At 43.9% G+C, this 27,091-nt stretch overlaps 2 protein-coding genes across 8 annotated transcripts in view; both read right to left on the reverse strand.

Annotated features, from left to right (window-relative positions):
- Nucleotides 1-594: 594 nt before the first annotated feature.
- Nucleotides 595-2,768, reverse strand: TMEM265 (transmembrane protein 265). 2 transcript variants are annotated; one of them, XM_051999081.1, is made up of 3 exons: nt 1,980-2,768; nt 1,604-1,777; nt 595-1,104 (listed from the first exon to the last, which is right to left on the reverse strand). In XM_051999081.1, exons 2-3 carry the CDS (start codon nt 1,772-1,774, stop codon nt 943-945), a joined length of 333 nt encoding a protein of 110 aa, XP_051855041.1. In that variant the 5' UTR covers nt 1,775-1,777; nt 1,980-2,768; the 3' UTR covers nt 595-942. The 2 variants fall into 2 exon arrangements, with proteins under 2 accessions (XP_051855041.1, XP_051855030.1); XM_051999070.1 differs by having other exon boundaries at nt 1,604-2,768.
- A 90-nt stretch (nt 2,769-2,858) lies between these two features.
- SRCAP (Snf2 related CREBBP activator protein) overlaps nt 2,859-27,091 on the reverse strand; it is a 30,830-nt gene continuing 6,597 nt past the window's right edge. For 5 of the 6 annotated variants that reach the window (XM_051998997.1, XM_051998961.1, XM_051998969.1 and 2 more), the window contains exons 7-34: nt 24,040-24,280; nt 23,657-23,934; nt 21,454-21,544; nt 21,277-21,366; nt 20,854-21,033; nt 20,411-20,751; nt 20,091-20,268; nt 19,542-19,678; nt 19,102-19,271; nt 18,756-18,948; nt 18,206-18,342; nt 17,895-18,081; nt 17,501-17,670; nt 16,880-17,145; nt 16,454-16,690; nt 15,983-16,147; nt 15,356-15,541; nt 14,871-15,131; nt 12,340-13,961; nt 10,312-10,577; nt 9,950-10,152; nt 8,036-8,205; nt 7,590-7,786; nt 7,361-7,475; nt 7,004-7,129; nt 6,117-6,311; nt 5,734-5,817; nt 2,859-5,609 (exon numbers count right to left, since the gene is read on the reverse strand). In XM_051998997.1, the coding sequence (XP_051854957.1) occupies nt 3,258-5,609; nt 5,734-5,817; nt 6,117-6,311; nt 7,004-7,129; nt 7,361-7,475; nt 7,590-7,786; nt 8,036-8,205; nt 9,950-10,152; nt 10,312-10,577; nt 12,340-13,961; nt 14,871-15,131; nt 15,356-15,541; nt 15,983-16,147; nt 16,454-16,690; nt 16,880-17,145; nt 17,501-17,670; nt 17,895-18,081; nt 18,206-18,342; nt 18,756-18,948; nt 19,102-19,271; nt 19,542-19,678; nt 20,091-20,268; nt 20,411-20,751; nt 20,854-21,033; nt 21,277-21,366; nt 21,454-21,544; nt 23,657-23,934; nt 24,040-24,280 (8,838 nt within the window). In that variant the 3' untranslated portion in view covers nt 2,859-3,257. The remainder of the gene's footprint in view (nt 5,610-5,733; nt 5,818-6,116; nt 6,312-7,003; nt 7,130-7,360; nt 7,476-7,589; nt 7,787-8,035; nt 8,206-9,949; nt 10,153-10,311; nt 10,578-12,339; nt 13,962-14,870; nt 15,132-15,355; nt 15,542-15,982; nt 16,148-16,453; nt 16,691-16,879; nt 17,146-17,500; nt 17,671-17,894; nt 18,082-18,205; nt 18,343-18,755; nt 18,949-19,101; nt 19,272-19,541; nt 19,679-20,090; nt 20,269-20,410; nt 20,752-20,853; nt 21,034-21,276; nt 21,367-21,453; nt 21,545-23,656; nt 23,935-24,039; nt 24,281-27,091) is intronic. The other variant, XM_051999005.1, reaches the window with a different exon arrangement.

The following is a 27,091-nucleotide window of genomic DNA, read 5'->3' on the forward strand; positions in this document are numbered from 1 at the left end:
AAAGCTAATCCTATCGATAAAAGATTGGCAACCTGGTCAGTCTACTTAAGTGGAGGAATTAGGACCCACTTTTATCATTGTTCCGCATTTCGAATCCAAACTTCTTCCGGAAAGTCTCTTAAATTGCCTCCATCTGCAACCAATGGGAAAAAAAAGCTAATCCTCACCCCGGACCCTCTTCATTATGCACCAGTTTTTTCCCTCCCTAAACTGCTGCTGCAAGGTCTAGTAGTTTGGGGCAATGATAAAAGATCTGATACCAGAAAAGATTTCACTCAACCATTTCTTAGCAAATACAATGCAGGTTTGTATAGCATCTTGCAAAGATCTGAGGGATGGGGGACTAGAGTCCCAGCTGTAAGACTTCGAACATGTTACTTATGATAATGCTTTTTTTTTTTTTTTATGGTGTATTTGTGTGTGTGAATAAAGATTTGTAAAGTCAAGAGGTGCAAGTCATATGAGAAAGATTCTGTAAATAGTCACTTCATTTTTGAACTGAAAAAAGGTACCCCACTGGGTGGTTCTTTCCCATCCTCTGAAATAGAAACAGTAGCTAGCTATGAGAACAGAAAAAAGGTAGTATAGACTAACTATATTGAAACATTTTATCTTCACTTGAAAAAGGTTTTTTTTTTTTTTTTTTAATTACAAGATTGTAATCAGAGCTGCCTATTCTCCAACCCCATATATGGGCTAAGGTCCCAAGGGCAGGAGTGAGTCCATGCAAGTCCAAACCTTTTATTATCAGTCCCATCTGAATGACTCTGTTGCCTGCATATTGGGAAGGCAGACTCTGGAAACCACTTTTTGAAAGGTACTTAAATATCCTCCAGGATCTGGGGGATCTTGTTCTTCTGGTCAGGATGAAGGACCTTGCTGTGAGGTCCACCTATGATGCCACAGGACAACTTCATGCTGTCCAGGTTTGTCACAGTAGGATCACTCTGCTTGGGCAATGGCGTATGATAGAAGCCAGAATAGCAGGGGTCCCAGTACAAGCACTCCAAGCCACACTGCAATACTAGCCAGGGCAAGCCGCCTAGCTCGATTCCCCCAGAACAATGCTTCCTCCGGCTTCCCAGCCTTATGTCGTTCCTCAGCCTGTGAAGTCAGGACCCCAGGTCAGCTTTCCTTTCTCATCCTTCATTTAATTCGCTCAAAACATAAAAATTCTAAATGTGTAATGTTTTCGAGAAATGCCTCATCTCTAGTTTCCTTAACTTGTAAAACAAGCATAATTTATACTTAACCTAATCCCTTTATAATTAATAAAAGAAATTTAATAGCATGAAAACACTAGTTTTGTGTGTGAAATACTACCATTAAGCGCTCCTTTGTTTTTTATCCTTTCCTAACAAATCCATGGAAAATTTTTTTTAATCGAAATGAAACATTTAAATGCTTACAAGTGTGCTAAGCACTCTTTTAAGTGCTGGAGATACATTTGCTCTCAAAGACCTTTAAAAAACACACAGTTTGGGATCCAGATCATAGATTGTCGTGTGTCCTACCATTTTTCATTTCATCCTTTTATTCCACTCCTTTGACCCAACCACCTAACTCATTCCTGCCCTTTCCCCACAAATCCACATTCCCTCACCTTGACAGCAAACACAAGAGCCATGATTCCAAAACAGGAGCAGCCACAGATGATGCTAGTGGCTGCAAGACATCGGAGCGAGTATCTATTGCAGCCAACAGGAAGTGAAGCTTGAGGAGAATCAGTCTCTATGTTCACCAAGGTTTCCAATGCCATTTCTTCTTCTCCCATTACCTGTAGAAGACAGTCTGTCAGGGTATATGGGATCCTAAACCCCAAATCTGGATTTCAAATCCTCTTAAGAATATCCAAGTAGCATAGGCCATTTCTCAGGAATGTTGTCTGACCAGGAATTTTCTTAACAAGTTTTTGCAATGACTCATGCATGAGGTGGTTTACTGGTTAAATTCTTTCCCTAGGACTTCCTTTTTCTTACCTTTTTCTCCACCACCAGAAATAAACTGGTTTAATAGCACTGTCCAAATTGATCACTGTTTTGGGGAGACTTGGTAGATAAAGAGGGAGGAAGGTTCCAGGAGAAACTGAGGAAGAGATGGAAAGGGAATAGATGAGAAAGTATTCGGAAAAAAGGCAAAAGGGGGACTAATGTGAATAAAGGGAATGAGTGTATGGGAGAATTGTGAACTTAGGTCAGTTTAGGGTTAAAGCACAGGTGACAAGTGTTATGGTTAATAGGAAAATGAAAAAGGATACTAAGAGGTCTGTGATAAAGCCAGGGGAAATAGGATTCTTACCTGGCAGTAGGTCCCTCAGTTTCAACTCCCTGCTTCTTGGTTTTGATTTGATTTGGGTGGAAACATCTCACTGACTCAAGGATCTGAGCCCAGGGGTGGGGCATGGTGCTCTATCCACCCACCCTAAGAGCTGGAGCTACAGGGGAGGAGTGAGATGGGGCCACCTCAAAACCTGTTTGAGCAGCAAGGTGAGTCTAGAAGATGGAAAGCCTGAGGGATGGGGACGCAAGAGGTTGAAGCTAGGCTATACCTGTCTTTTGCGGAGAACGACCCTTTGGCAAACCATTCCTAGGTGCACAAATTTGAGTTTGAGGGGCTGGAGTCAAGAACAATTAGAAGATGGAAAATGAGACAATTTGAATGGATGGCATCATGCTCCCAGAGACTTGTTTTAAAGAAAAATGTTATCCTTAAAGAGTTAGTTGACAAAGATTTTCTAACCACTTTAGGTCACATAACAGCCACAGATGGTTGGGGCAAGATTTAAGAAATAGATTAAGCCCAAGCCCCATCCCACCCACCAGAATCCCAGGAAATCAGAAGCCTCCTTACACTGATGCTCATACGGAAACTAAGTTTATTATTTTTTCTTTTTTTTTCTTCTTTAAAAAAAAAAAAAAAAACTCATCGCAGAGAGAAAGGAGTCCCTCCCCCTCCCCTGGGGGTGAGGATCTGTGAAAGACAGCCAGGATGGGGAATCAAGTATAGGAGAGTGGGGACAGTGGCCATCTTGCCACCCTTAACACTGCCCAGCCAAGGGATGGGGGTGGGGAGGGTAAAGAGAGCCCTGTTTCCATGACAACCAGTTCCCCCAGACACACTTTGGTAGGGGGAGGGGGGAAGGCCCCCTATATTCCCCTGAAGGCCTCTCCCCAGACTTCAAGTAGTGGTTTAACAGTCAGGACTGGCTGTGGGGATGGAGGGGCAGAGCTGGCCAGCCAGAGTGGAGGGAGGGCTGGTCACGTCTTAGCCTTCCGACCTCTGTGGCTGAGGGAAGGGCCAACTGTATTCATAGGGGCACTGCTTCGCAGGACACGTTGGTCCCCAGGGGTGGCCACAACTGGGCGTCGGGGCAGAGGTCGGCGGCGTGGAACACCATCACCCTCTGCTTCCTCTTCGCCTGAGGCCTCAGCCTCCGATTCCTCTGTTGACACCTCGGCGCCCAAAGGGCTTCGAGGTCGTGGGTACCTCCTCTTGGCTGAGACAGGGCCACCAATGACTGGTGTCCCTGCCCGTTTTCGGGGCACCTTCTCACTCTCCAGTGGGGGGACTAGGGAGCCCGGACGCAGCCGGGTTGAGCGGGGAACTGGGAGCAGTGGTACAGGAGGTGACGTTGAATCAGTGCCACCAGTGCCACTTTCTGCCGATTCTGTATCATCCCTATTAGGGATGGCTGCCACAGATCCTTCTGCCTTCCGAACCCGGGGACCTTCTGCTTCTAAGCGGAGGCGGGCTAGACGGGTAAGAGGGCGACCCCCATCCTCATCAGAGGAGCTACCTTCACTCTCAACAGAAGGCTTCTGCTGCTGCTGTTTCCCCCCTCCACCAGCATCAAGACCCAAGGAACTGTCATGCTCAAAAGCTGGAGGCTGACTAGGTCGGGGTGATGGTGGGTTTTTTGGGGGTCGGCCCCGTTTCCGTTTGGGTGGGGAGGGTGAGACAGCTGTAGGGCAAGCAGGGACAGGAGAAGGGACAAGAGGAAGAGGAGGGGGAGGTGGCAAGGGGGGTGGCGGTGTCCGGCTCTCAGTGCCACCACCTCCCTGAGTGGGCAGGGTTCCTGGGGTAGGTGGTTCTCGTGCCTTAGGGGGCCGCCCCCGCTTTCGTTTTTCCACAGGTGATGCCACTAACTCAGCCCCATTGGCCTTGTCCTTAGGTACAGGTTGGAGCAACTCATGTAGTTCACGCCCTGCATCCCCAGGGGATCTGTTTTTGGGTGGTCGGCCACGTTTGCGCTTCATAACAGGTAAACCTAGCTGTCCCTGTTCTCCATTCTCTGGGCTGTCCCCACCAGAACTGCCCAGGTCAATTCGGCGGCGAGCAGGTAAAGGCCGCCGGGCTTGGGGAGGCAAAGTGGTAAGGGACACAGAATCACAAGAACCTCCCAGAGGAGGGGAAGACTCAGGCTCAGAGTTGCTCCGGGTTGAAGAGCTTCCAGGGCTGACCCCAATCTCTGAGGTCCCTGTTGCTGGCGGTGTTGAAGATGGACGCTGCTGTCGTCGCCTTCGTACAAGCTCCTTTTCTTCTACCACAGTGACCAGCCTGCCAGGCAGCTTTCTCAGTACCTTGGGACCTGGGGGCTGCCCAGTCCGTCCTGTCCCTTGTCCCCGGATTTCCACATCAGCACTGGTGCGACGTCTTGGGGGACGGGCTGGTGAAGGACTCTCGGGTGAAGAGGAAGCTGAAGAAGAAGCTGATGGGCCTGTAACCTCTGATGAAGCAGGAATCTCAAACTTCTCAGGGCTGGGTAATGGAACTTGAACTTCCACTGGCTGCTGAATGTCTGGTGGCTCCTGGGAAAGCTCTGCAGGGGCTCCAGAAAATGGGGACCCAAGATCATTGTCCTCACTTAAGGTCAAGGTTAACTCTTCATCACTAGGTGGTATTGGTGTGGACTCCTCAACATGCTCTGGAGGTTCTAGCTCATGGCCATTAGAAACAGCTTCTGTCTTAGGGGTTGGGCTTGGGGCAAGTAAACTTGGGAATAGACTCTCCTCAGGTATAGGGAGCTCAGTGGTATTGGATGACAAGTCTTTTGTGGGGGGAGGAGTTGGTGGAGGGGTCTTGGGGCCAGCCACTATTGCCTCCTCATACTTAGGCTCCAATGACTGAGGGAGTGGCTCCAACTGAATTGATGGTTCTACCTCAGGTCTCAAGGTTGGTGGTAGGCTGAGGACTGGTGGAGAGGTGGAAACGGGCAAGGTACTAAGTAATGGTGGGATTGCAGGAGCTAAGGTGGAAACGGGGGCTGGAACTGAAACAAGTCGGGGCCGTGAGGTAGCCCGTGGGGCTCTCTCGTTGGCAGGACTTCGGCTATGACGAGGAGCAGAGGAGTTACTACGTGTGTGATGAGCAGGTGGGGTAGCAGTAGTATTTGCCACTGGGGTCTCAGGCCGGGCTCCACGAAGCCTTTCACTGACTCGGGTTCCTGGACGCTCAGGAGCCTTGGCTTTCTTACTACGACGATGGCTGCTTCCACTAGTCCCACAGGCTGTTTCATCCCCAGCTCCTATCCCCACCTCTTCCTCATGGGGTAGACGAAATACTTCTTCCTTAGCCTGGTCTAGGTCTTTTCGTGCAGCTTCTACTTGTTCCTGCCAGAAACAAAAATGAAGTGGCAAGAAGAGTTGAGACATGGGGTTCGATGGTATGGAAAAGGCCAGGGGGGTAACAATTCCAAGATCTGTACACCTAGGCCAGGTCCAGATAGATACTCACTTCTGCTTGCTTCAACTCCTCACGACTCACATCTTCCAGTGATGCCTCCAAAAAGTTCATGGCATAGCGCTCAATAGGAGTTAGCTTAAAGGAAGAGACAGACAAAGAACAAAAAGAATGTGGTACTCTGTCACTATCCTTATTGTAAAAGAAGGCAGAAGGAAAGAATGAGAAATAATAAAAACAAATGAGAAGGACTGAAATGAAGTAGACTCAGAAAACAAACTAGCAAGTCTGGATGGGGAGAAACTAAGGAAAGAAAAAGATCAGAACTTGAATTAAAGAATGGTCAGGAAGGGCAGAGTGGAAATAAGAGAAAAAAAAGATGAAGAGGGCTGTAAAGACTAGGAAGATGAAGGAAGAGAAAAAAAGGTGAGACTGACCTGTTCCACAAGGGCAGCAATCTCTTGTTCAGCTCGGGATACCTCTTCATCTTCAGCGCCTGGCCGGCCACTCTCTTCTCCCTCCCCAGTGGGGAAACCTTCATTCTCATTGAACTCTGCAAGCTCTGCTACCTGCTCTGCCTTGGCTTGGGTGGCTGCACGGATATCTTCTTCATCCTCTGCCCTGCATAGTGCCTAAAAAGTGGAAAGGGGGAAGTGATGTAGTTATGAAAATTGTCCTTAAAGAACCCTATGCTTGTTTTCTTTTTTTTTTTTTAATCTTTCATTAAACAATATTATCCCACCCTTCAATTCCATATTCAAAAGCAAATGTTCAGGTTGACATATCTCCCCAGTCCATAACTAACTGAAACAAAACTACAATCAATCAATCAATCAATCAATCAAGGCTAAATCAATACTAAAGCAGCCAAATACCTCCTGGGTTCCAAAATGACCAATATAGTATTTTAAAAAAATAAGGAGTCAGAAACTTGGCCCATAGGAACCCAGCAAACTAGAACAAAATAATGGTAGGACTAACTCATTTCTTTCTGAGCTAGGCAGAAAACCCTAGCAATACAATTACAAGAAACTGTAGCACAAACAATTCAAAATACCAATTTTTCTTTGAATTCAAAAGGCATTATAATGAGTCAAGTTCGTTAATTTCACCAAAAGACAGGGCATGGTGGCTTAAAGTAATTCACAAAGTGAATTCACAAATGTGAATATGTATTCACATACATACACAGATGTATGTAATCTATGCTTAACTACTAAAAGAATAGTGTTCAGAAAGCATGGAGGATACTAATCACTCTTATTTTGACATGTCTAAAAATTTGTCAGAGACAGACTCAGCTTTATGTGCTCTTGCCTCTCACCTGTTCCAAAATATGGGTCTGCTTATTGGCCACAGCTTCTTCCTCTTCCTCAGGGGCAGAAGGCACAGGTGGGACAGGGACAGCTGGCTCTTCCAAGGGCATGTCAAATAGCTCACGAATTGTCTGCTGTTGATGACAAAGAGGGAAAAGGACCAGAATCAATGAATAAGTCTATGAAGGTGAAGGGTCTAAGAGTAGGGAATGTGTTAGGGTTCCATCAGCTGGAGCATTCTGGTTGGGAAAAAGAAAAGAGTCTGGAATCTTGAAAGATTAATCTCTGATGCCTCTAAGGTACAAAGGGACTGTTTAGGTATGTAGGAGGTTATTACAGCAGGAATAGAATGTCTGGATGAATACCTGTTTAAAATAGGCTGTGGTGAAGTTGCCGCCCTCTATAGCCATATCCCCCAGCATTCGCTTCTGATTGGCCTTCTTCAGAATGTTCTCCTCCACGGTCCGTTCACTGATAAGCCTGAGGATTGGGTGAGAACTATTTCCTTAACAGAACCAAGGAGGGTTAGAAGCCTGTGTAACCAGGAATGAGGCAGCTCACAAAGTGGACTGTGGGTATGCAGGAGACAATTACCTGTAGATATGCACATCTCGGGTCTGGCCAATGCGGTGACAGCGGTCCTGGGCCTGAGCGTCCATGGTGGGGTTCCAATCGCTGTCATAGAAGATGACTGTGTCTGCTCCAGTCAAGTTCACCCCCACACCTCCACTTCGTGTTGACAGTATGAAGCAGAAGATTCGTTTGTCTGCATTGAACCGTTCCATCAAAGCCTGGGGGAAAAGGTGTAGAATCAGTCAAGAGGTAGAGCAAGTAAGTGCTCATAAAACAAGTAGCAGGGAGGCAGGATTCTGCCTTTTCTGGGAGTCAAAGGGTCTAGGAAGGGAGGAGATGGGAGGCAGGGGAAAAGGTCACTAAGACCTAAGAAATGTAAGGGGCTTTAGGATCACAAGGATTGGAGAGGAGACTTTGAAGATGCAAGGCACTTCAGGGATGAAGGATGACAGGGACCCCTGGGTCACCTGTCTTTGTTCAACACGGGTAGAACCATCCAGCCGCAGGTAGAGGTGGCCATGGTAGGTAAGGAACTGCTCCAATACGTCCAACATTCGAGTCATCTGGGTGAAGATGAGCACCCGGTGTGCCCCAGCCTTGAGCCGCCTTAGCAACACTGCAAGTGTCTGCAGCTTTCCTGAGGAAACATGAGGGCAGGAGCATAGTGAGGAGTTGGGGCTGGGTATGTAAAAGACACCTATATTCTAAGACAATAATAAGATTGTGGGTTAAATATACAGTGGAATTGGGTCATAAATAAGGCTTTTGAGATAGTCTTCCCCGTCTCTGCCACTGTTTCTCCAAAGAGTGATCAAGAATTGTTCAGGAGTGGCAGACAGAGATTACCAGTTTCTTTTATACAAGAATTTCGCTAATCTGATCCCTCCCTGAGCAATAATTTTAACTTTACCCAAAGGCTCATCAGGTAGCAGGGTATAGAATATGTAATAAGAATTGTCAGAAAGTTATAGACCAAAAAATTTCTCACCATGTGTTGATTTGCTGACTAAATGGTTACAAAAAAAGGCTTTTTATGTGTGTCTGAGATGTGAGGGAGAGGAAAAGGAAGAAATTAAAGGATAATGAGAATGATTTTTCTAAAAGAAAACAGCATTACAAACAAAATACATGAGGAACTGAAAGAAGTTCAGAAAGGGACATAGATAAGCAGGGCAGTTTTGTTACTATGACATTAAATTTAATATGCATTTTAAAAATCAACTGCATGTAATAAACTGTAGTTTCAGTTTGCTTTTCTTTGTTTACTGGTGTTTAAGTTAAATAATTTCAATTTAAAATTTCACAAGTACAGATCTTGGTATATATTTGCTGAGAGAGCTTACATAACAAATCATTCCATTTTTAATCAACTCTATTAAAAAAGTTATTGCTTCTAAATGGGCTGAAATCTATTGCCTTATTTTTACCAATTGATCCTTATTTCTTATCAACGCCCTTCAAATATTTAATAACAACCACATACCCATTTTTTTTCATTTCCAGGCTAAATGTTTTCAGTTCATTCAACTATTTTGCATATGAATGGGTTGATCATTATCTGCATGTGTTTCAGCTTTTTCTAAGTTCTTCTTAAAAGACAGCAAAATATTTCTAGTGTGGTCTAATACAGCTTACAATTGGACCACGACCTCACTTGATTTGTGCACTATACCTTTAAAAATTACATTAATTTTACTGAAATCCACAAAACAGTGCTGAATGATAGTGAGTTCATGGGTGACTCAAAATCCTCAAATTTTTTTCATATTAACTGTCATTAAGCCCAATATCCCCTAAGCTTATACATGTGTGGATGATTTGTTTAAAAGCAAAAACACAATAAGAGAGAGAATCTAGAGCTCAAAAATTTTAAAATCAAATGTAAAAAAATTTGGTTTTGAATATAAGTAGAGAAAAATATTAATATTTTTTTTAAAAAGTAAAGACACTGTTCACTATTAAATGTAATCTTTTTTCCCTCTCTTCAACTTTCAGAAACCTAGCACACTCATTCCATCTGTCAGCTATACCTCCCAATTTTGCATCATTTAAAAATATGATAAGCATACCTTCTATTCAAACTTTCATTCAATTCAATATGGCCTCAAGGTATACAACTAAAGACTCTTCTACGTTGACATCATTTATTCAAAAATTTTAAGGGTTCTTTGATCACTTATGAATCAATCCAGCTATCATCCAGCTAGCTCATATTTCTTTATCCTGTCCATAATACAAGTGAAACACCTAATGGGAAATTCAGATACACCATGTCACACAGAATGCCCTACATTGCCTAGGAGGCTTTAGTAATTCTGTCAAAAAAGGAAATAGTTTCACGACTTGTTTTTAACATATTCATCCTCTTTTCGTGAACTTACCACAGTCATACTGGATAAGCCGCAGATCAGGGAACTGGGTTCTCATATTGCAGACAATGCGGTGCAAGGGCCGAGCCCGGGGCCAAAGTTCACAAGCCAGATGCTCCTTGAAGGCTGCCTGGCGTGGAGCCAGCCAAGGAGGTGGGTGGCAGGCATGCAGGGATGGGGCAGGAGCCTCCACAGGAGGCATGACAAAGATGAACCTGTGGGAGAAGAGACAGGGAACTGGAGCTTCCAGAGGTCTCCTTTACTTTGCCCTCTACAAATCATAGAACATCATCCATATAAATCATAGTACCAGCTTTTCAACCTCATATCACTGACTTTTCCCCCTCTATATACCAGTATCAAATCTTGCTAACCTCTCAATGATTTCTGCCAATTGGTCAAGACGCTGCTGGGGAAACAACACAGCCTGGTGGGCAGCTTCAGTGTAAGTCCAAAAGGCAGGATGGCTAGGGCCAGGAACAGAGGGTCCAACTGGGCTAGCAAGGGGTTGGTGCAAAGAACAGAATTCTAGCACTTCAGTCCCATACACAGGCACCAGTGCTCCATGGGCCTCACTCAGCTGAAAGAGTCGTTCTAGGCGTTCTGCCCGTTGTCGCTTCCGTTTTTCCTCCAGAGAATCCTGGGGATGGGATAAACACAAGAGAAGTAAATGAATACTTTGAGATCTTAAGACTCTGCTGATCTTTTGTGGCAAGTACTCTTATCTTAAACAAGTAGACATTGCTAATATACTAAATAAATGTAATTTATTGTGAGAATACCAATTCACTAGAATACAGGGTAAACACACATAGAAGTCAAAATTATTAAGTAATAAATATTAAAAAAAAAAAAAAAGAAAGATGCTTCCTAAATTACAATCCCTCCTCCAAGACATATCCCAGAAAAAGACACTTTTAAAAGGATTTCCTGCTAAGACTCAGGCCTCCAGGATATTCCTGGATGGACTGATTATTTTCTCAGAGAATCTAACACTTCCTTCAATCAACTGAATTCTATACAAAAATAGCTAATCAAATCTGAAGTGGGGTTTTTGCTGAGGGGAAGGATAGAGTGAAGTAGTTAATTAGACACAAAACCAAGTTATAAAATCTGAGGAAATAACTTAACCCTTTTGGAATCTTTACCCAGGTTTTAGATCGATGAAGATCTTAAGGTCATCACATTCCCATTTCTTATCTTCAGGCAAAACTTGTATTTAATGGGAAGGAAAGGAACAGTCCAGTCTCTCCCCTATTCAATTTCTTTCTTTTTTGGGGGGTGGGAGTGCAGGTGGGAGGCAATCAGGGTTAAGTGACTTACCCAGTCACATAGCTTGTAACTGTCTAGTGCCTGATGCTGCATTTGAACTCAGATCCTCCTGAATTCAAGGCTAGTGCTTTATTCACTGCGCTACCTACCTGTCCTTCTCCCCTATTCTTATCTTCCCACTTTCAACCTAACTTTCTAATTGTTATCCTTTCCAGTTCTTCCAGTGTTTAACTCAGAACATGTGACTTCTCCTGGCAAAAGGATCTAGAGACAACAGAATTAAGAAAGGAATGGATAATGATGGGATAGGGGAAAAAAAAGAAAATCAGAGACTTTGTCAAAATAACATTGCAAGTTTCTGCCCTGTTTCTTCTGCTTTCTAGTTTAAGAGCTAGAGGGAAACAGAAAGGGAAAAGATGGGGTTATCTAACAAGTAGCAAGAAGGGACATAATAGCAGAAGGCTAGCAGTCTGCATGCCAATGAAATTCAGGGTCCGCGTTAACACTGATGTGCCAGTTGCCAAACCCAAACCTCCCATTTATTTTCCTTTCATAATTTTTTAGGAACAGGAGAGGCAAGAGATGATTCAGGGTGGCCTGGAAGGGGAAAGGCAATGTCAGCTTGGCAGTATTTGGAGATATGGTGACTCTGAAATGAGAGGTACAGAGTGAGGGAGGAGGGAGGATAAGGGAAAGAAGTGTCTTACAGAAAGGTCTGAGTCCATCAGGGACTTTTCCATCCCAGGCTATGGATTCCATTCAACTTGAGATATGTAGAAAATGAGAATTCCACAAAATTTCAGCATTCACTCAATATCATACATCCTGTGAGTGATCTATTATAGCTGGTCAGGCTCTAAACCATACCTCTCCAGTTTCATCATAGGGAATAACTAAACAGAAGACAGATCTGTTCATTATTTCCTTTAAAGATCTCCAGGAATGAAGCCACCAAAAATTCCCTAAAACTATTCAAATGTCTCATTGCTTTCTAAGAAGTCTGAATACTTGATGTTGATTTACATGTTCAATAAAAGAGGTGATGTTCTCCCTGTGTTTTCCTTAAGGGGTTTAATCAAGCCACTGTCCCATTTCAAACCAGTCCTTCTTCCATGAAATCAAAAACTTACCAGATAGAAGGGAGAGCGGGGTGGTGGAGGTGGCTGGCGTCGGGGCCGGGCTCCACAGAACGAGGTAGCCGGAAGGGGAGGGCTAGGGGGGCCTGAACGAAGCATCAGAGTTTCAGGCTCATCCTTGGGAGCTGACAGCCGAGAAACCATAGTGACTTGTGAGGAAGCTGGGCCTGAAGTTGGAGCCAGGAGGGAAGATGGTAGAGGGGCTGAAGATATTGTCTGTGCTGGGGCCAGTGTCAATGTCTGGCTTGGAGTTGGGCCCAGAGGGGGCACTGGAACTTGGGCTGGGGTCAGGTTCAGTGTCTGAGCTGGAGCCAAAGTCAGTGCATGAGTTGGAGCTGATCCCAGTGGGGAAGCTGGAGCCAGAGACAGAGTTTGAGCTGGAGATGGACCCAAAGATGGAGTGGGAGCCAGAGAGAGTGCCTGAGCTGGACCCAATGAAGGTACTGGGGCCAGAGAAAGAGTCTGAGTAGGACCCAAGGGGGAAGTTGGAGCCAAAGCAAGTGTCTGAGCTGGAGATGGACCCAGAGGAGTTGCAGGAGCTAATGAAAGTGTCTGAGCTGGAGATGGACCCAGTGGTGTCGTGGGTGCCAATGAGAGGGTCTGAACTGAATTTGGACCCAAGGGAGACACTGGAGCCAATGAGAGAGTCTGAGCTGGAGATGAACCTAGAGGGGGCACTGGACCCAGAGTGAGTGTCTGAGCAGAAGAGCTAAGGGGTGGTGCTAAAGCTGGGGCTAGGGTCAGAGTCTGGGTAGAAGGTGGGCCTACAGAAGGTGTTGGGACTATAGCTGGTACCAGAGTCTGAGTTGATGATGGAGCCAGGACTGGAGTTGGGGCTGGCACCAAGGATGGAGTTGAAGTTAAGGTAGATGCTGGAGCTGATGATGGAGCCAAGACTGGAACTGGAGTTGGTGATGGAACTAGGACAGGAGCAGGACTTGGTGATGGAGCCAGGACTGGAATGGAAACTGGTGACGGAAGTGGAGATGAAGCCAGAATTGCTGTTGGTGGAACTGGCCCTGGAGTCAGTGAAGTAGTAAGAGCCTGAGGTGCTGTAGATGATGGAGTCAGGATGGGAGCCTGAGTTGAAGCTGGGGCTGACATTGTTGCAACAGAGGAAACCAAAGCTGAAGCAGGAACCACGACTGGTGTAGGTACTGGAGCTCCAGTCTGGTTAGTACTTTGCACATTTGTAGAAGATGCCAGAGTTGGAGGGTGGACTGGACCCTGAACTGGTGCAGGTGAAGGAGTTGTACTCAGACCCAGTGTCAAGGTTGGAGCTGATGAGGCAACTCCTACTGGTGATGCCTGGGCTGAAGAAGCAGGCGTAGAGATAGTAGAAGCTGGGGTTGACGCTGAAACAGGAAGCGGAGCTAAGACAGGGAGTGAAGATGAGTTAGGGTTGGAGAGTGGAGCTGAGATTGGAATAGGGAGTGAAGTGGAACCTGAAATGGGAAGGGGAGATGAAACAGGACCAGTAAGTGGAGATGAGACTGGGATGGGGAGTGGAGACAAGATAGGACTAGAGAGAGGAGACGAGCTTGAGCCAGGAAGTGAGGTTGAGACTGGAAGGGATGATGATGAGATGGGAACAGGAGCAGAGCCAGGAACCGAGGCTGTGGAGAAGAAGTAAAAGAATTAATCCAGAAGTCTACTCTCTCACTCTGCCTCCAAACTCCTGCTATTTCCAAGTTAACATCAACTATTTCCTTTCCAGAAGAGTCATAACCCTGCTTTTCCATATTATAGATGTATCAGGCAACTCATTACAGTTAAAATTATAGAGTGTTAGATAGAACTGGAAGGAATTTTTAAGATCACTTAGTTCAACCTATTTATTACATCAAGAAGAATATGGAGGCCTGAAGGGGACTTAGGACTTGCTCAAGTTTACAGTTAAATAATGAAAGAACAAAAAAATAAAACCCTCAGGACTCCTGACTCCAGATTGTTCCCCTTAAAGACTCTTTGATATTCTTAATTCCCCAAATTCTGGACAACATCTTGGAATAAGGACAGGACAGGTATAAAACCAAGGCCACCCCAGGATCCAGGGGGATTCAGTTTAAGGGATCCAATATGCATATAATTGCTACTTGAAGGGTAGAGAAGGGACTTAGATTGTTAAGGATTTCCAGGGCAGTCTAAAATCTGACCAACTGACAGAACTGGCTTAGTGTAATGATCACAACCACAGAAGTAGAAATGGAATCTTGGTTCAATCTTACACCGTAATATTTGCGTGTTACCCTGGGCAAGGCCTTTAATATCCCTAGGACTCAGTCTCCTTTGTAACAGAGAAATAATCCTTGCCCACTTACCTCACATGACTATTGTGAAGAAAAGCATACTAATGAGCTGTGCAAATATGAATGGTTTTTTAAAAAGTAATTAGATTCAAAGAATGAGTTCTTCATGATACTTTTAAACATAATATATCCTGTATGTTCTACCACCCCTGAACTACTTCTGGGCTCAGCTGGATCTCAGCAAAGACCTTAAATATTCCAGGTTTTGAGACTTACCAGTTGTCTCTGGTGAAGGACTATGCAGTAGCCTGAGCAGGGGCCTGACCAGTGTAGGCAGGGGGCCACGGGCAGGGCCCAGTGTAGGAGCAGGTAGCCGGCCAGAGGGTAGTGTAGGTCGTGGGGTTAGTAGTGATGGAAGTCCAGAGCTGGGAGGCCGGGGTGGAGGGGCCAGCTGGGGTGAAGGACCCAATCCATCCCTAGGGGCCTGACGCACTACAATCTTCACCACTCCCGAGCTGTTCACCATGGCTGGGGGCACTATAAGATGAAGCCAAGTTGAGAAGAAACCAGAAAATGAACAAAGTACTGAGTGAAAAGGATTGATGACAAGACATCTGAGCTACTGCAGGGGAAAGCAGCATTACGGGAATGCTATATGGGATGGACAAACTCAGGACTGGGAGCTGGACAGACAAAAACTTAGGGGATACCTGAAGGGGCCAAGGCTGGCATGGGGATGAAGATGAAGCTAAGAGCCTCACCCTGGTTGGCAGCAAGCGGGAGGCTGAGACCAGTAGGGGCAGGGGTGGTGCTGGGGGTCGAAGAAGGCAGCACAGAGACAGGGGTGGGGCCAGGGGTCGGGGCCACTGCCTGGATGAAAGCCACATGGGCGGGCTGGTTGATGATTTGGTGCTGCCCCCCTGCTGACACCAGGTGCACCACGTTCCCTGGGTTAGGTAAAGAGAGAAAGAAAGAGAAAGGAGAAAAATAGGGAGAGAAGAAGAAAAGGAAGGAGAGAAGTAGAGGAGGAAGGAGAGAGATAGGGGAAGAATGGAGAGAGATAAAGAGGGAGAAGGGAGAAAGCAAGAGAGGAAAGAGAAAGTAAGAGAGCAAGAGAGAAAGAAACAGGGTGGGGGCAGCTGACAACTGGGGAAGGCAGGGGTGATGGTGAAAATAAGGGGAAAAAATAGAGAAAGAGGGCATACCTCCCCATATTGAACCTTTTTTTTCCTTTTTAAATGAAGACTTAATGAAAATCTATTATCCTCAGTGCCACCCACACCATATATGGAAGGAGACACAATGAGATTGAAATTCAAAAAGGAAGAAAAGCAGAGACAAGGAGGAAAAGAAGGTAGAGGGCAGGACAGGGGGTGGGTTTTACCTACTTTGCAGCGGGCGGGGCTGCCCCACAGCAAGTTGGCGCACCTGGGCACCAGTCAAAGTCAACTTGTTGCCCTGGATCTGGAAGGTGAGGGGTTTACTGCCCCCTGTACTAGCCACTGGCCGCTGTGCTAAGGAGGCCAACTGCCCGATGCTCACCACCTCGCCGGCTGTGAGATAGCAAGAAAAAAGCTTGTTGCTTCTTGGCATTTTCTATTAGCCACATCTCCTTGCTCACCAGACACACATCTCCTCTGAGGCCTTGTATTATTTTTTGACATTCACTCATCAAAAACTCACCCTATCCTGAAAAATTCCATTCTTCCATCCTGCCTCCCATTTCCCTCTTTCTAGCATTCTTAAATTCCTCTTCCTTGGGGATTGAACAAGGTTTTCCCTCTGCAATCCTTGCCCTCAAGCTCCCCCTCTCCCCTCCTCCCCATCCCTGAGTCACACCAAATTGTTCCAAGACTCACAAGGCAGGCGTGCTTGCATGTCAGGAGAGAGGATGAGGCGCTGAGGCCCAGGAGCTGGAGGAGTTGCAGCGGGGAAGGCATAGCCAGGTGGCACCGTCAAAGGTTTTAACAAACTGGATGAGCCAGGTGGAGCAGAGGGACTCAGGCGCACTGGGGCAGGTGGAGATGGCTTCAAGGGCAAGGCTGGGGTGGGGGGCCGTGGGGTTCCACCTAACACCCCCAGAGGGGGTGGCAGCACTGTGAACACAAAGTAGGGAACCATCAGCATCTTGTGTGGTCCCATTAACCTCCGTGGTTTCTTTCACCCCAACCAAACCACTCCTTATTCCCTTTTCCTGACCATTTCCTCAAGCTTTTTTCACTACTTTCTCAGACCCAAGTAGAACTATGGAACTATCCCAGTACCTAGGATCCTTTGTAACTCACCCTGGGGGAGGGAACCACTGTTTGGCTGCAGAGGGGGTAGCAGGACTGGGCCAGGAGGCCGAGATGCTGGGCTAAGTGAAGCCCCAGGGGATGATGATGACACCAATAGTGGAGCTGGCAGCACTGGAGGGGTTGGGCCAGGAGTGAGCTGGGCTGAATGCTCAGGGCCTGGAGGAGGTCGGGTTGGGGCAGGACTCAAGGGTGTCCGTGGGTTGTTCACCACAACTACTGTCCGGCCTTCTGGCTTTGGCACTGGCTGCAGCATCCTATCACAGAGAAAAACCAAAGAAAGAATAGAGAGATAAGGCAAAAAAGAGAGAAATTATACATTCAAAGGAGAGAAAAAAAGGAGAAAAAATGGGAACCGAAATGAGGAAATTCAGACAAGACTCAGAAAAAAAGCAGATAAAGTGAAAAAAGAAACAACAATTTTAGACTAAATTAACCCACAATTACTTTCCTACTTTTAAATTTCTCTACATCCTGTTCCTACCAACATTCAGAACAATACTTTAAATATCCATTACTTATTTTTTCTCCTATATCATTCCACTAATCACTAATCATAACTACTCCATTTGCCCTCTAATTTCCCATTCACTTATTCATCATCCCTAGTACCTGTTAACTTTCATCTTTACAGGCTTGGGACGGGGAGGGGGATCCGGAGCAGTGGCCACCTCCAATAGTATCCGGCGAGAGAGACGATGACGGGGCAGAAATGTGTCAGCCTCATAACGAGATACTCGGCCCTCCAGCCCAATCAGGTCAAACCGGCCCATGTCTACCCGCTGTCATCAGAGGAGCCAAAGAAAGACAGGTCAAGTTAAAATCCAATAAAGATGACTAGAAACTAGTGTGCAGAGATGAGGTGGGGCCGTCAGCACAGGAACGGAGGGGAAAAATTCAAGGATCAGAATCCAGCCACTAACTCAGAAAATTAATGTTGAGCTGGGGGCCATATGGTAAAGTGAATATTAATGACTAAAAAAAAAATTAGGGGGAAGTCACTTACTTGCAAGGGATGGATGTCTGTGGCTTGAAGCACCAGTGAAGCAGTGCTAAAGCAGATGCCAGGAGTGATGAAAGGAGAAGTCACAGGACGTGGATCAAACAAGTTAGGGTGGTTGCAGACCTTACGAAGCTGCATCAGAATGTTGATGACGCTCATGAAGTGACCAGTAGCAAGTGTCTCCTTGGTACTATCAAGAAAAAAAGAGAAAAACATGGGTAAGGTTCCAGAAATTTCCTTCTACAGCTACTTGGACAAAAACTCATTACTTGGAAGTCTAGCACCTATGCTTATGACCTTGGAGAGAGACTCACGTAGCCTGTGCCATGAAGTCATCATAAAGGCAGCGCTGTCGCTTTGATAGACGGCAACGAATTACATGTTCATACTTCTTGGGCATCTGCTTTTCAACATCCACCTTGACTCGGCGCAGTAAAAAAGGCCGGAGGACCTAGGATCAAATAAGCAGGAATTAGGAATGTGAAAACTATTATGGGCAAAATCTAGAAATCATTCTACACCAAAAGGCTCATTTTAGCCAAGTTTCATCTAAGACCAAACTTTTTTAGTACATTTTATTCTATCTCTAGTAGTGATTCTTACATTAATTCAAAGCTATGCTAATTTTCCTTTAAATTTTACTGTTTTGTTTGTCTGCAACATAAACTTCCCAACAAATCTTAAAAACAATCCCTTACAAAGAAAGTTTGGTCCCTGAGAAAGATGGTCCATTTATAACACACACAAAAGAGATATACCCTTTTATTTTTGTCAGTATGGTATGAATGTTGACTGTTCTATTGAGCAAAGTACTATAGTCTTCCCACATTGATTATGTTTTAATTTACTCTTCTTTCCTCTTACCTTATGAAGCCGTTTGACTAATCCCTCATTGTATTCCTGACTGCCTTCAATCATGCCAGTCAAGGGATTAGAAAACCATTCTTTGAATTCTCGGTGGGACTGGAAGACATGGGGCATCAGGAAGTGCATCAGGGACCACAATTCCATAAGGCTATTCTGCAGTGGTGTCCCTGTCAAGAGCAGACGGCGCTGGCTGCAGGAAAACACAAAACAAAGAACAAAAGAGTCATTGTAAGACCTTGGAGGTTCAGCCTATTTTCCTGGGACTTTCTTTCTGAATTCAGGTAGATGATTAGGCTGTTTTTGTCAGATGTTGAGACTTTCCCTATATTTTCCCATCGTTCACCTGTTGAAGTTAAGTAAAGACTGCCATCGCTGAGACTTGAAGTTTTTGATATTTTGTGCCTCATCTAAGATGAGGTATCGCCAGTTCTTTCGGCGGAAGGCCTGGTGGTCCTGCAGCACCAGCTTGTAAGATGTGATACAAACGTGGAAGGCATTGGGCTTAGTCCAGCCCTATGAGACCAGAAAAGAAAAAAAGAAAAATTAAAAAAAAAAGAGAGAGAGAGAAATGAATATAGAATAAGAGGGTAAAACAATAGGAAAAGAATAAAGAAAAGACCATCTAGGGATCAAGAACAAATTAGAAGAAACAGTTTTTTGATATGAGGAGGGGGGGGAGAGGGGAAAAGTTCAATAGAAGGAAGAAGGCAAGAAGAGGCCATCAAGGGAGCCAGAATCAATAGAGATCAGAGGTGATCAAATAAGAGTGGCAAAAGTCTTAACCTGCCGCTTGAGCTTCCTTTCTTTTTGAGCTCCATAGTAAGTGAGGATTTTAAAGCTGGGGCACCATCGCTTTAGTTCCATTTCCCAGTTCAACATCACACTGGTAGGGACAATGATCAAATGAGGACCCCAGTTACCTATTTGACAATGAGGAGAGAAGATTAGAAGTGAGGCAATGAAGTTTAAAAGTCCATTCCAGGCTTGCACAATGAAGCCCTCAGTCAAGCCTGTTGCCTTTTTTGTCCAAAATCCTGTTAGATAACATAATTTCCCAGTTTCTATCCTCCTTTCCAGATAACAGTCACATAGCAATTAGTCTTGGTTTCAAGCACCAAATATCAACCCCCAGTAGTCTTGCAATTTCCATTTCTCAGTCAGATGGATAACCAGGTTTCTGATTAAATAGTCTGAATAGTCATCATCCACATTCAAATTTTTCATTTCCCAACCCTACCTTTCCCACCCAATGAGATAAGAACTGTTCTCAAGAAAGTTATGTGGGGCCTGAAGGGAACAAAATCCCCAGATGTAGAGTCTTTCTAGGGTTACCCTTTTCACAGGCCAAGTGAGCCAGCAGGGAGATAGTCTGGATAGTCTTCCCCAGACCCATCTCATCAGCAAGGATGCCATTGAGCTTCTTCTCATACATAGTAACTAGCCAGTCCAGCCCAATATGCTGGTATTCACGCAACTGGCCCCGAAGCAGAAGTGGGATTGGCGTCTTCACCTGGTACAGAAGGAAAAGAGAGAAGGGATAATTTTGGAAAATGGCTAGAGCAAACATTTTGAGTAGAAATAAATGCAAGTTGTGGCTAAGAAGACAAAGACAGGCATAGATGAGTGAGGACAAAGACAGGATTAGTGAGTACCTGGGTGGTGGCCAGAGTGTAGCCCTTGGGTTGGAGGCTCTCAGCAGCAGCAGCAATATCAGTTATCTCCTTCTTAGGGCCGAGTGATGGAGGAGGCCCTGGAGCGGCAGGGCCACTGTCTCCCTTGACTTCACTCCTCTCTTCATCCTGGGCCAGAAGATATTCTACTCCAAAGTCATCATCTTCCTCCTCCTCTTCCTCATCTGCTCGGTTTCTAGGCTGGGCCTCCTCAGATTGCTCAGACACTTCTGACTCTGATTCCTCTGAGTCTGAATTCTCACTTGCCTCTTCTTCCTCTGAAACATTCTCCTCTTCCTCCTCCATTGCTTCCTCAGCTGATTCTGCATAGATAGAGATTGGGATTAGCGATCCCCACACATAATCCCCAATTACAACTGGTCTTTTCCCATTTCTAAATCGAGGATTCCTCAATCCCCACATACCAGACTGACTGCTACTATCCTCATGGGGATGCTCTTCCTCTTCCTGATCTTGTTCAGATTCAGAGCTGGTACCATCATCTTCATCTTCCTCATCTTCACTACTCCCTGAGCCTGGGAATGAAGCATCTGAAGCATAGGCCCCGGCATACTGTTGCAGCAACTCTTCCACTGAAAGCTCTCCTAGAGGACATACTGGGATCAGCTTTCTATCTCCTCTCCAACAACCCTGTTGTCTCAGCCTATTTTGCCCCACAAATGCTACAGTCATTGATTTAGACTGGGCACAGAGGGAGAGCTGAAGGGTTTGCTTTCAGCACCAGCTACCAAATCCTTGTCCCACAGCTGGGGTGGACCTGTGAAAGTGCTATATTCCCAAAAATAATCTTGTCAACTTCTACAACATCTTGTTACCAGTTCCCTCACCTTCTCGGGCCAATTCACTGAGCTCCGTGGCATGGTCTACCTCCCCTGCCAATTGTTCTTCAGCAGCTATTGTATCCTCTTCATCCTCCGCTAGGGAAGAAAGCAAACAAAATCAAAAGTGGAGAGAAGTTATATACACTCCCCAAGGCGGAAAAAAAGATGATTTGAAAGACTAACCTTCATCCTCATCAGCTCTGAATTCCTCATCCTCCTCATCTGGATGCCACAATTGTTTGTTTCGCTGTGTGACAGGTACTGGGTGCTTTCTCTAAGGAGAAAATGTAGAGAGTGAGAAAATCAGTGTAGAAGCATAGGAAATAGGTACTATTAGCTCACCCACCACAGAATGACCCTTAAGCCTACTGTCTCCCAAGTCACTGTTGCCACAGGCATGACCAGGACAAAAGAGTAATCAAGGGATTTTATTTTTAGCACCAGCTACCAAGTCTTAGCCCCACTGCCTAGAGGCAGACCTGTGGAAGTGCTGAACCTTAGAAGACTATTCCATGCTAACACCAAAACACCTTCAATACAGGTCCTAATTTTCTCCAAATGAGATATCAGAATGAGAATCACAGATTTCCAATTGGAAGAAATTCTAGTAGGCATCTACTTCGACTTATATTAGAAAATAAATTCTAAAATATACCTTTGAATAATTAGTGAGTAGCCCCACTTTTTTCTGAGGCTAACTACTGGGAAGCTGCTTTTGAAATGAAATCTAAATTGCTTTTTCAACTTTCATCAAATGGCCTAAAGACTACAAGAAAAACGACTTCTTCTCATCAACAGCTCTTCAAATACATTTAAGCTACCATATCCCTTTTTTCTATTTTCATAGAATAAACACCCCAAATTTCTTCAACCTTACAGGAATCTATTTTTTATGAATTTGAGGCTCTTCTCCATCCTGGCAGTTCATCTCTGGGTACTTTACATTACACCAATAGCACTCCTAAAATAGGGAACCCAGGATTGAACCTAATATTCTAGATATGGTCTAATTAACCAAGACAAGAATACTGCAGAATTATTCCACTATAACAAAATAGTCGAGTTGGTACCAGATTCCACTGGTCAAATACCAATGATCACATTTTTAGGCTCTGATTAGAAGTCTCTAATCCTTTCTTTTGTGTGTGTGTCAGCTTTTCTTTTTTTTTTAAATTATAGCTATTTATATACAAAGAATATGCATGGGTAATTTTTCAGCATTGACCCTTGCAAAAACTTCTGTTTCAACTTTTCCTTTCCTTCCCTCCATTCCCTCCCCTAGATGGGAGGTAGTCCTATTCATGTTAAATGTTAAAGTATATGTTAAATACAATATATGTAAATATATATCTATACAGTTATCTTGTTGAACAAGAAAGATCAGATGTACAAAGAGGGTAAAAATAACCTGAGAAGAAAAACAAAAATGCAAGCAAACAATAACAGAAAGAGTAGAAATGTTATTTCTCATTTCCCAGTGTTCTTTCTGTGGGTGTAGCTGGTTCTGTTCATTACAGATCAACTGAAACGGATTTGGATCCTCTTATTGTGGAAGATAGCCACATCTATCAGAACTGATTATCATATAGCATTGTTACTGAAGTGTATAATGATTCCTGGTTCTGCTCATTTCACTTAGCATCAGTTCATGTAAGTCTCTCCAGATCTCTCTGTATTCATCCTGCTGGTCATTCCTTACAGAACAATAATATTCCATAACATTCATATACCACAATTTATTCAACCATTCTCCAATTGATGGGCATCCACTCAGTTTCCAGTTTCTTGCCACTACGAAAAAGGCTGCCACAAACATTTTTTGCACATACTGGTCTCTTTCCCTTCTTTAATATCTCTTTGGGATATAAGCCCAGTGGTAACAAAGGGTATGCACAGTTTGGTAACTTTTTGAGTATACTTCCAAATAGCTCTGCAGAATGGTTGGATCCGTTCACAACTCCACCAACAATGCATCAATGTCCCAATTTTCCTGCATCCCCTCATTTTTGCAAATCTGACTAACTAAAAACCTTTAGTCTAGACTAGACATGGGAAAGGGAGGATTGAGGTGTGGGTAGAGGAGAACAATGTGCCAAAGAAGACAGAACAATGTGCCAAAGAAGACAGGAAAAAATTTGAAAGTGAATGAAGTATGTAGTGTGTAGTGGTGCCTCAGAGTTGTCTTAATTTGCATTTCTCTGATCAATAATGATTTGGAACACCTTTTCATATGACTAGAAATAGTTTCAATTTCTTCATTTGAAAACTGTCTGCTCATATCCTTTGAATATTTATCAACTGGAGAATGGCTTGATTCTAATCCTTTCCAAACCAATAGCAGACTTAAAATTCATCCATCTTCTCTACCCTGCCTTTTCTCTTGTACCTTTGGACCTGGGTGAGATTCCTCTTCTTCACCATCCTCCTCTAGGACCTCCTGAGAGTCACCATCACTTGAGGAAGGGACCTGACTGGGACTGGAAGGCGCAACCAATAGCTGGGGTGGCAAAGAACGTAGTAGTTCTTCCAAGGGCAATTCTCCCTCACGACGAAGCAGTTCAATCTCACGTCTCTGAGTCTCTGCATCATTGCCCTCTTGTTGTTCCTCTACCTCAATTGTTTCTTCATCATCTTCTTCTTCTTCTTGTGGCTGAAAGTCCCCATCTAGAGCATAAAAAACAAGTTCAGAACTACAAGTTAATTAAGTCAGTCACAGGTTTGAACTGTTCTGAGGAACATAAGAAAGCAAACTGATTCAAAAGCACCCACCTTCATCATCAAGCTGGAGAAGGACAGGAGGTGGAGGACTAGAAGCAGCTGAACCAGTGTGAGAAGAACCAAGGCCAGGGGAAGAGCCAGCTTTGCTTGGAGTTGGGGCAAGAGGCTGATTGAGGCTCTGGCTCAGCAAATCGGAATACTTCTCTGTTTGGCCCACAATAAAGTCAAGTTGAAGGTCTAGGGCTTTTTTTCGCTTTTCCTCTAGTCTAGACTGCTGTTTGAACTGTACCACCTATGAAAATCAGGGAAGAAATCTAGGTCAGAACTACTATATAATATGATCTCTCAGGATAGAGCCTGTGTTACTTCTACAAGCTGTCTACTTTTTGCCTGTCACTCAGTACCAGCAGGACCCATGTGCATTACAAAAATGAAATGTTATTCCTGATATTAAGGTGGCTTCTTCTTGCCAAGGCCAACCTTTCTATATGTGGTTTTGATCTGACAGGTCTGATTCTATCCCAGTCCTCAGCCAGCATCCAAGGAAGCAATTCCTATAGAGAAGGGTTCAGTTATTCCCACCAACTGAAATCTAGCTGCTACACAAAAGACATGCAAAGCCACACTATCTGAAGCATTGGGGAACCTGGGGGAGAGGTAGGAGGCAGCATGTTTTAGGCAAATCAGACCATCACTATCTGGCTAGCAATCTCCCCTTAAACCTGATGGAGACAAACGGGAATCCTGAATCCAAGAACCTTGCAATGGTACCTTCCAGAGGTCTTAGTATCGCAGAAACCATAGTCATCATCCTAGCCGATGGAGATGTGGTCTGCTAATTGCTCCTGCAAGTATTATACCCACAACTACTAAAGACCCAGAAAGGAAAGTTCTTGGCACTATCAAATAGTTTAACACCAGAAACTGATATGATTTTATCAGTGGAAATTATATCAAAGGGGGAGCATTAACTGTTGCTACTACACCCAAAGGATCACTCCATTTTTCCATCTGACCTGAAGCCAAAATCTTCCACATGTGCACTCATTCTCCAATTAGAATGTGAGCTCCTTGAGAGCAGGGATTCTCTTGCTTTTCTATTTGTAATGCTTAGCACACTTAATGCTTTTTACATAGTAAATGCTTAACAAATACTTCATTCACTTTCAAATCCTTTCCTGTCTTCTCTGGCACATTGTTCTCCTCTACCCACACCTCAATCCTCCCCTTCCCATATCTAGTCTAGACTAGAGGTTTTTAGTTACTTATAAACATACCCAAGTCTCCTTATCCTTAAAAATCATAATCATCCCTCAAACTATCACCCTATTACAGCTTTTTTTTTTAATTAAAGCTTTTCATTTACAAAAACATATGCATGGATAATTTTTCAACATTGACCCTTGTAAAACTTTCTGTTCCAAATTTTTCCCTCTTCCCTCCCACCCCCTCCCCTAGATGGCAAGTAGTCCACTATATGTTAAATATGTTAAAACACATGTTAAATCCAATACACGTATACATATTTCTAGTTTTCTTGCTGCACAAGAAAAATTGGATCTAGAAAGAAAAAAAAACCTGAGAAAGAAAACAAAATACAAGCAAACAACAACAGAAAGAGTGAGAATGCTATGTTGTGATCCACCCTCATTTCCCACAGTCCTCTCTCTAGGTGTGGTTGGCTCTCTTCATCACTGAACAATTGGAACTGATTTGGATCCTTTCATTGTCCATCAGAATTGATCATTGTATATAATCTTGTTGCTGTGTATAATGATCTCCTGGTTCTGCTAATTTCACTTATCATCAATTCATTTAAGTCTCTCCAGGCCTCTCTGAAATCATCCTGCTGGCCGTTTCTTACAGAACAATAATATCCCATAACACTCATATACCATAATTTATTCAGCCATTCTCCAATTGATGGGCATCACTCAGTTTCCAGTTTCTAGCCACTACAAAAAGGGCTGCCACAAACATTTTTGCATATGTGGATCCCTTTTCCCTCCTTTAAGATCTCTTTGGGATATAAGCCCAGTACAAACACTGCTGGATCAAAGAGTATGCTCAGTTTAATAACTTTTTGAGCATAGTTCCAAATTGCTCTCCAGAATGGTTGGATCCATTCACAGATCCTCCAACAATGTATCCCAGTTTTCCCACATTCCCTCCAACATTCATCATTATCTTTTCCTGTCAACTTAACCAATCTGAGAGGTGTGTAGTGGTGTCTCAAAGTCATCTTAATTTGCATTTCTCTGATCAATAGTGATTTGAAGCGCCTTTTCATATGACTAGAAAGTTTCAATTTCTTTATCTGAAAATTGTCTGTTCAAATCCTTTGACCATTTATCAATTGGAGATGGCTTAAATTTTTATAAATCTGATCTTAAATATTATATACATAATATAAATCTTATAAATTTGAGTTAATTCTCTGTATTTTAGAAATGAGGATTTTTATCAGAACCTTTGAAATTTTTTTTTTAATTTTATTTAATAATAACTTTGTATTGACAGAATCCATGCCAGGATAATTTTTACACAGCATTGTCCCTTGCAATCACTTATGTTTCGTTTTTTCCCCTCCCTCCCTCCTCTCCCTCCCCCCCCCCCCAAGATGGCAAGCAGTCCTATATATGTTAAATATGTTGCAGTATATTCTAGATACAATACATATTTGCAGAACCGAACAGTTCTCCTGCTGCACAGGGAGAATTGGATTCAGAAGGTAAAAATAACTCGGGAAGAAAATCAAAAATCAAATAGTAGAACCTTTGAATTTAAAGATTTTTTTTCCCCAGTTTATTGCTTCCCTTCTAATCTTGTCCATATTAGTTTTGTTTATACAAAAGCTTTTTAATTTAATATAATCAAAATTATCTACTTTGTGATCAATAATGGTCTCTAATTCTTTTTTGGTCACAAATACCTTCTTCTCCACAGATCTGAGAGGTAAACTATCCTATATTCTTCTAAACTATTTATATATTCTTTATGTCTAGATCACGAACCCATTTCAACCTTATCATGGTACATGGTGTTAGGTGTAGGTCAATGCCTAATTCCTGCCATACTAATTTCCAATTTTCCCAGCAGTTTT

The sequence above is a fragment of the Antechinus flavipes genome, chromosome 1 (genome assembly GCF_016432865.1).
Source record: "Antechinus flavipes isolate AdamAnt ecotype Samford, QLD, Australia chromosome 1, AdamAnt_v2, whole genome shotgun sequence".
In the NCBI taxonomy this organism is placed as follows: domain Eukaryota; kingdom Metazoa; phylum Chordata; class Mammalia; order Dasyuromorphia; family Dasyuridae; genus Antechinus; species Antechinus flavipes.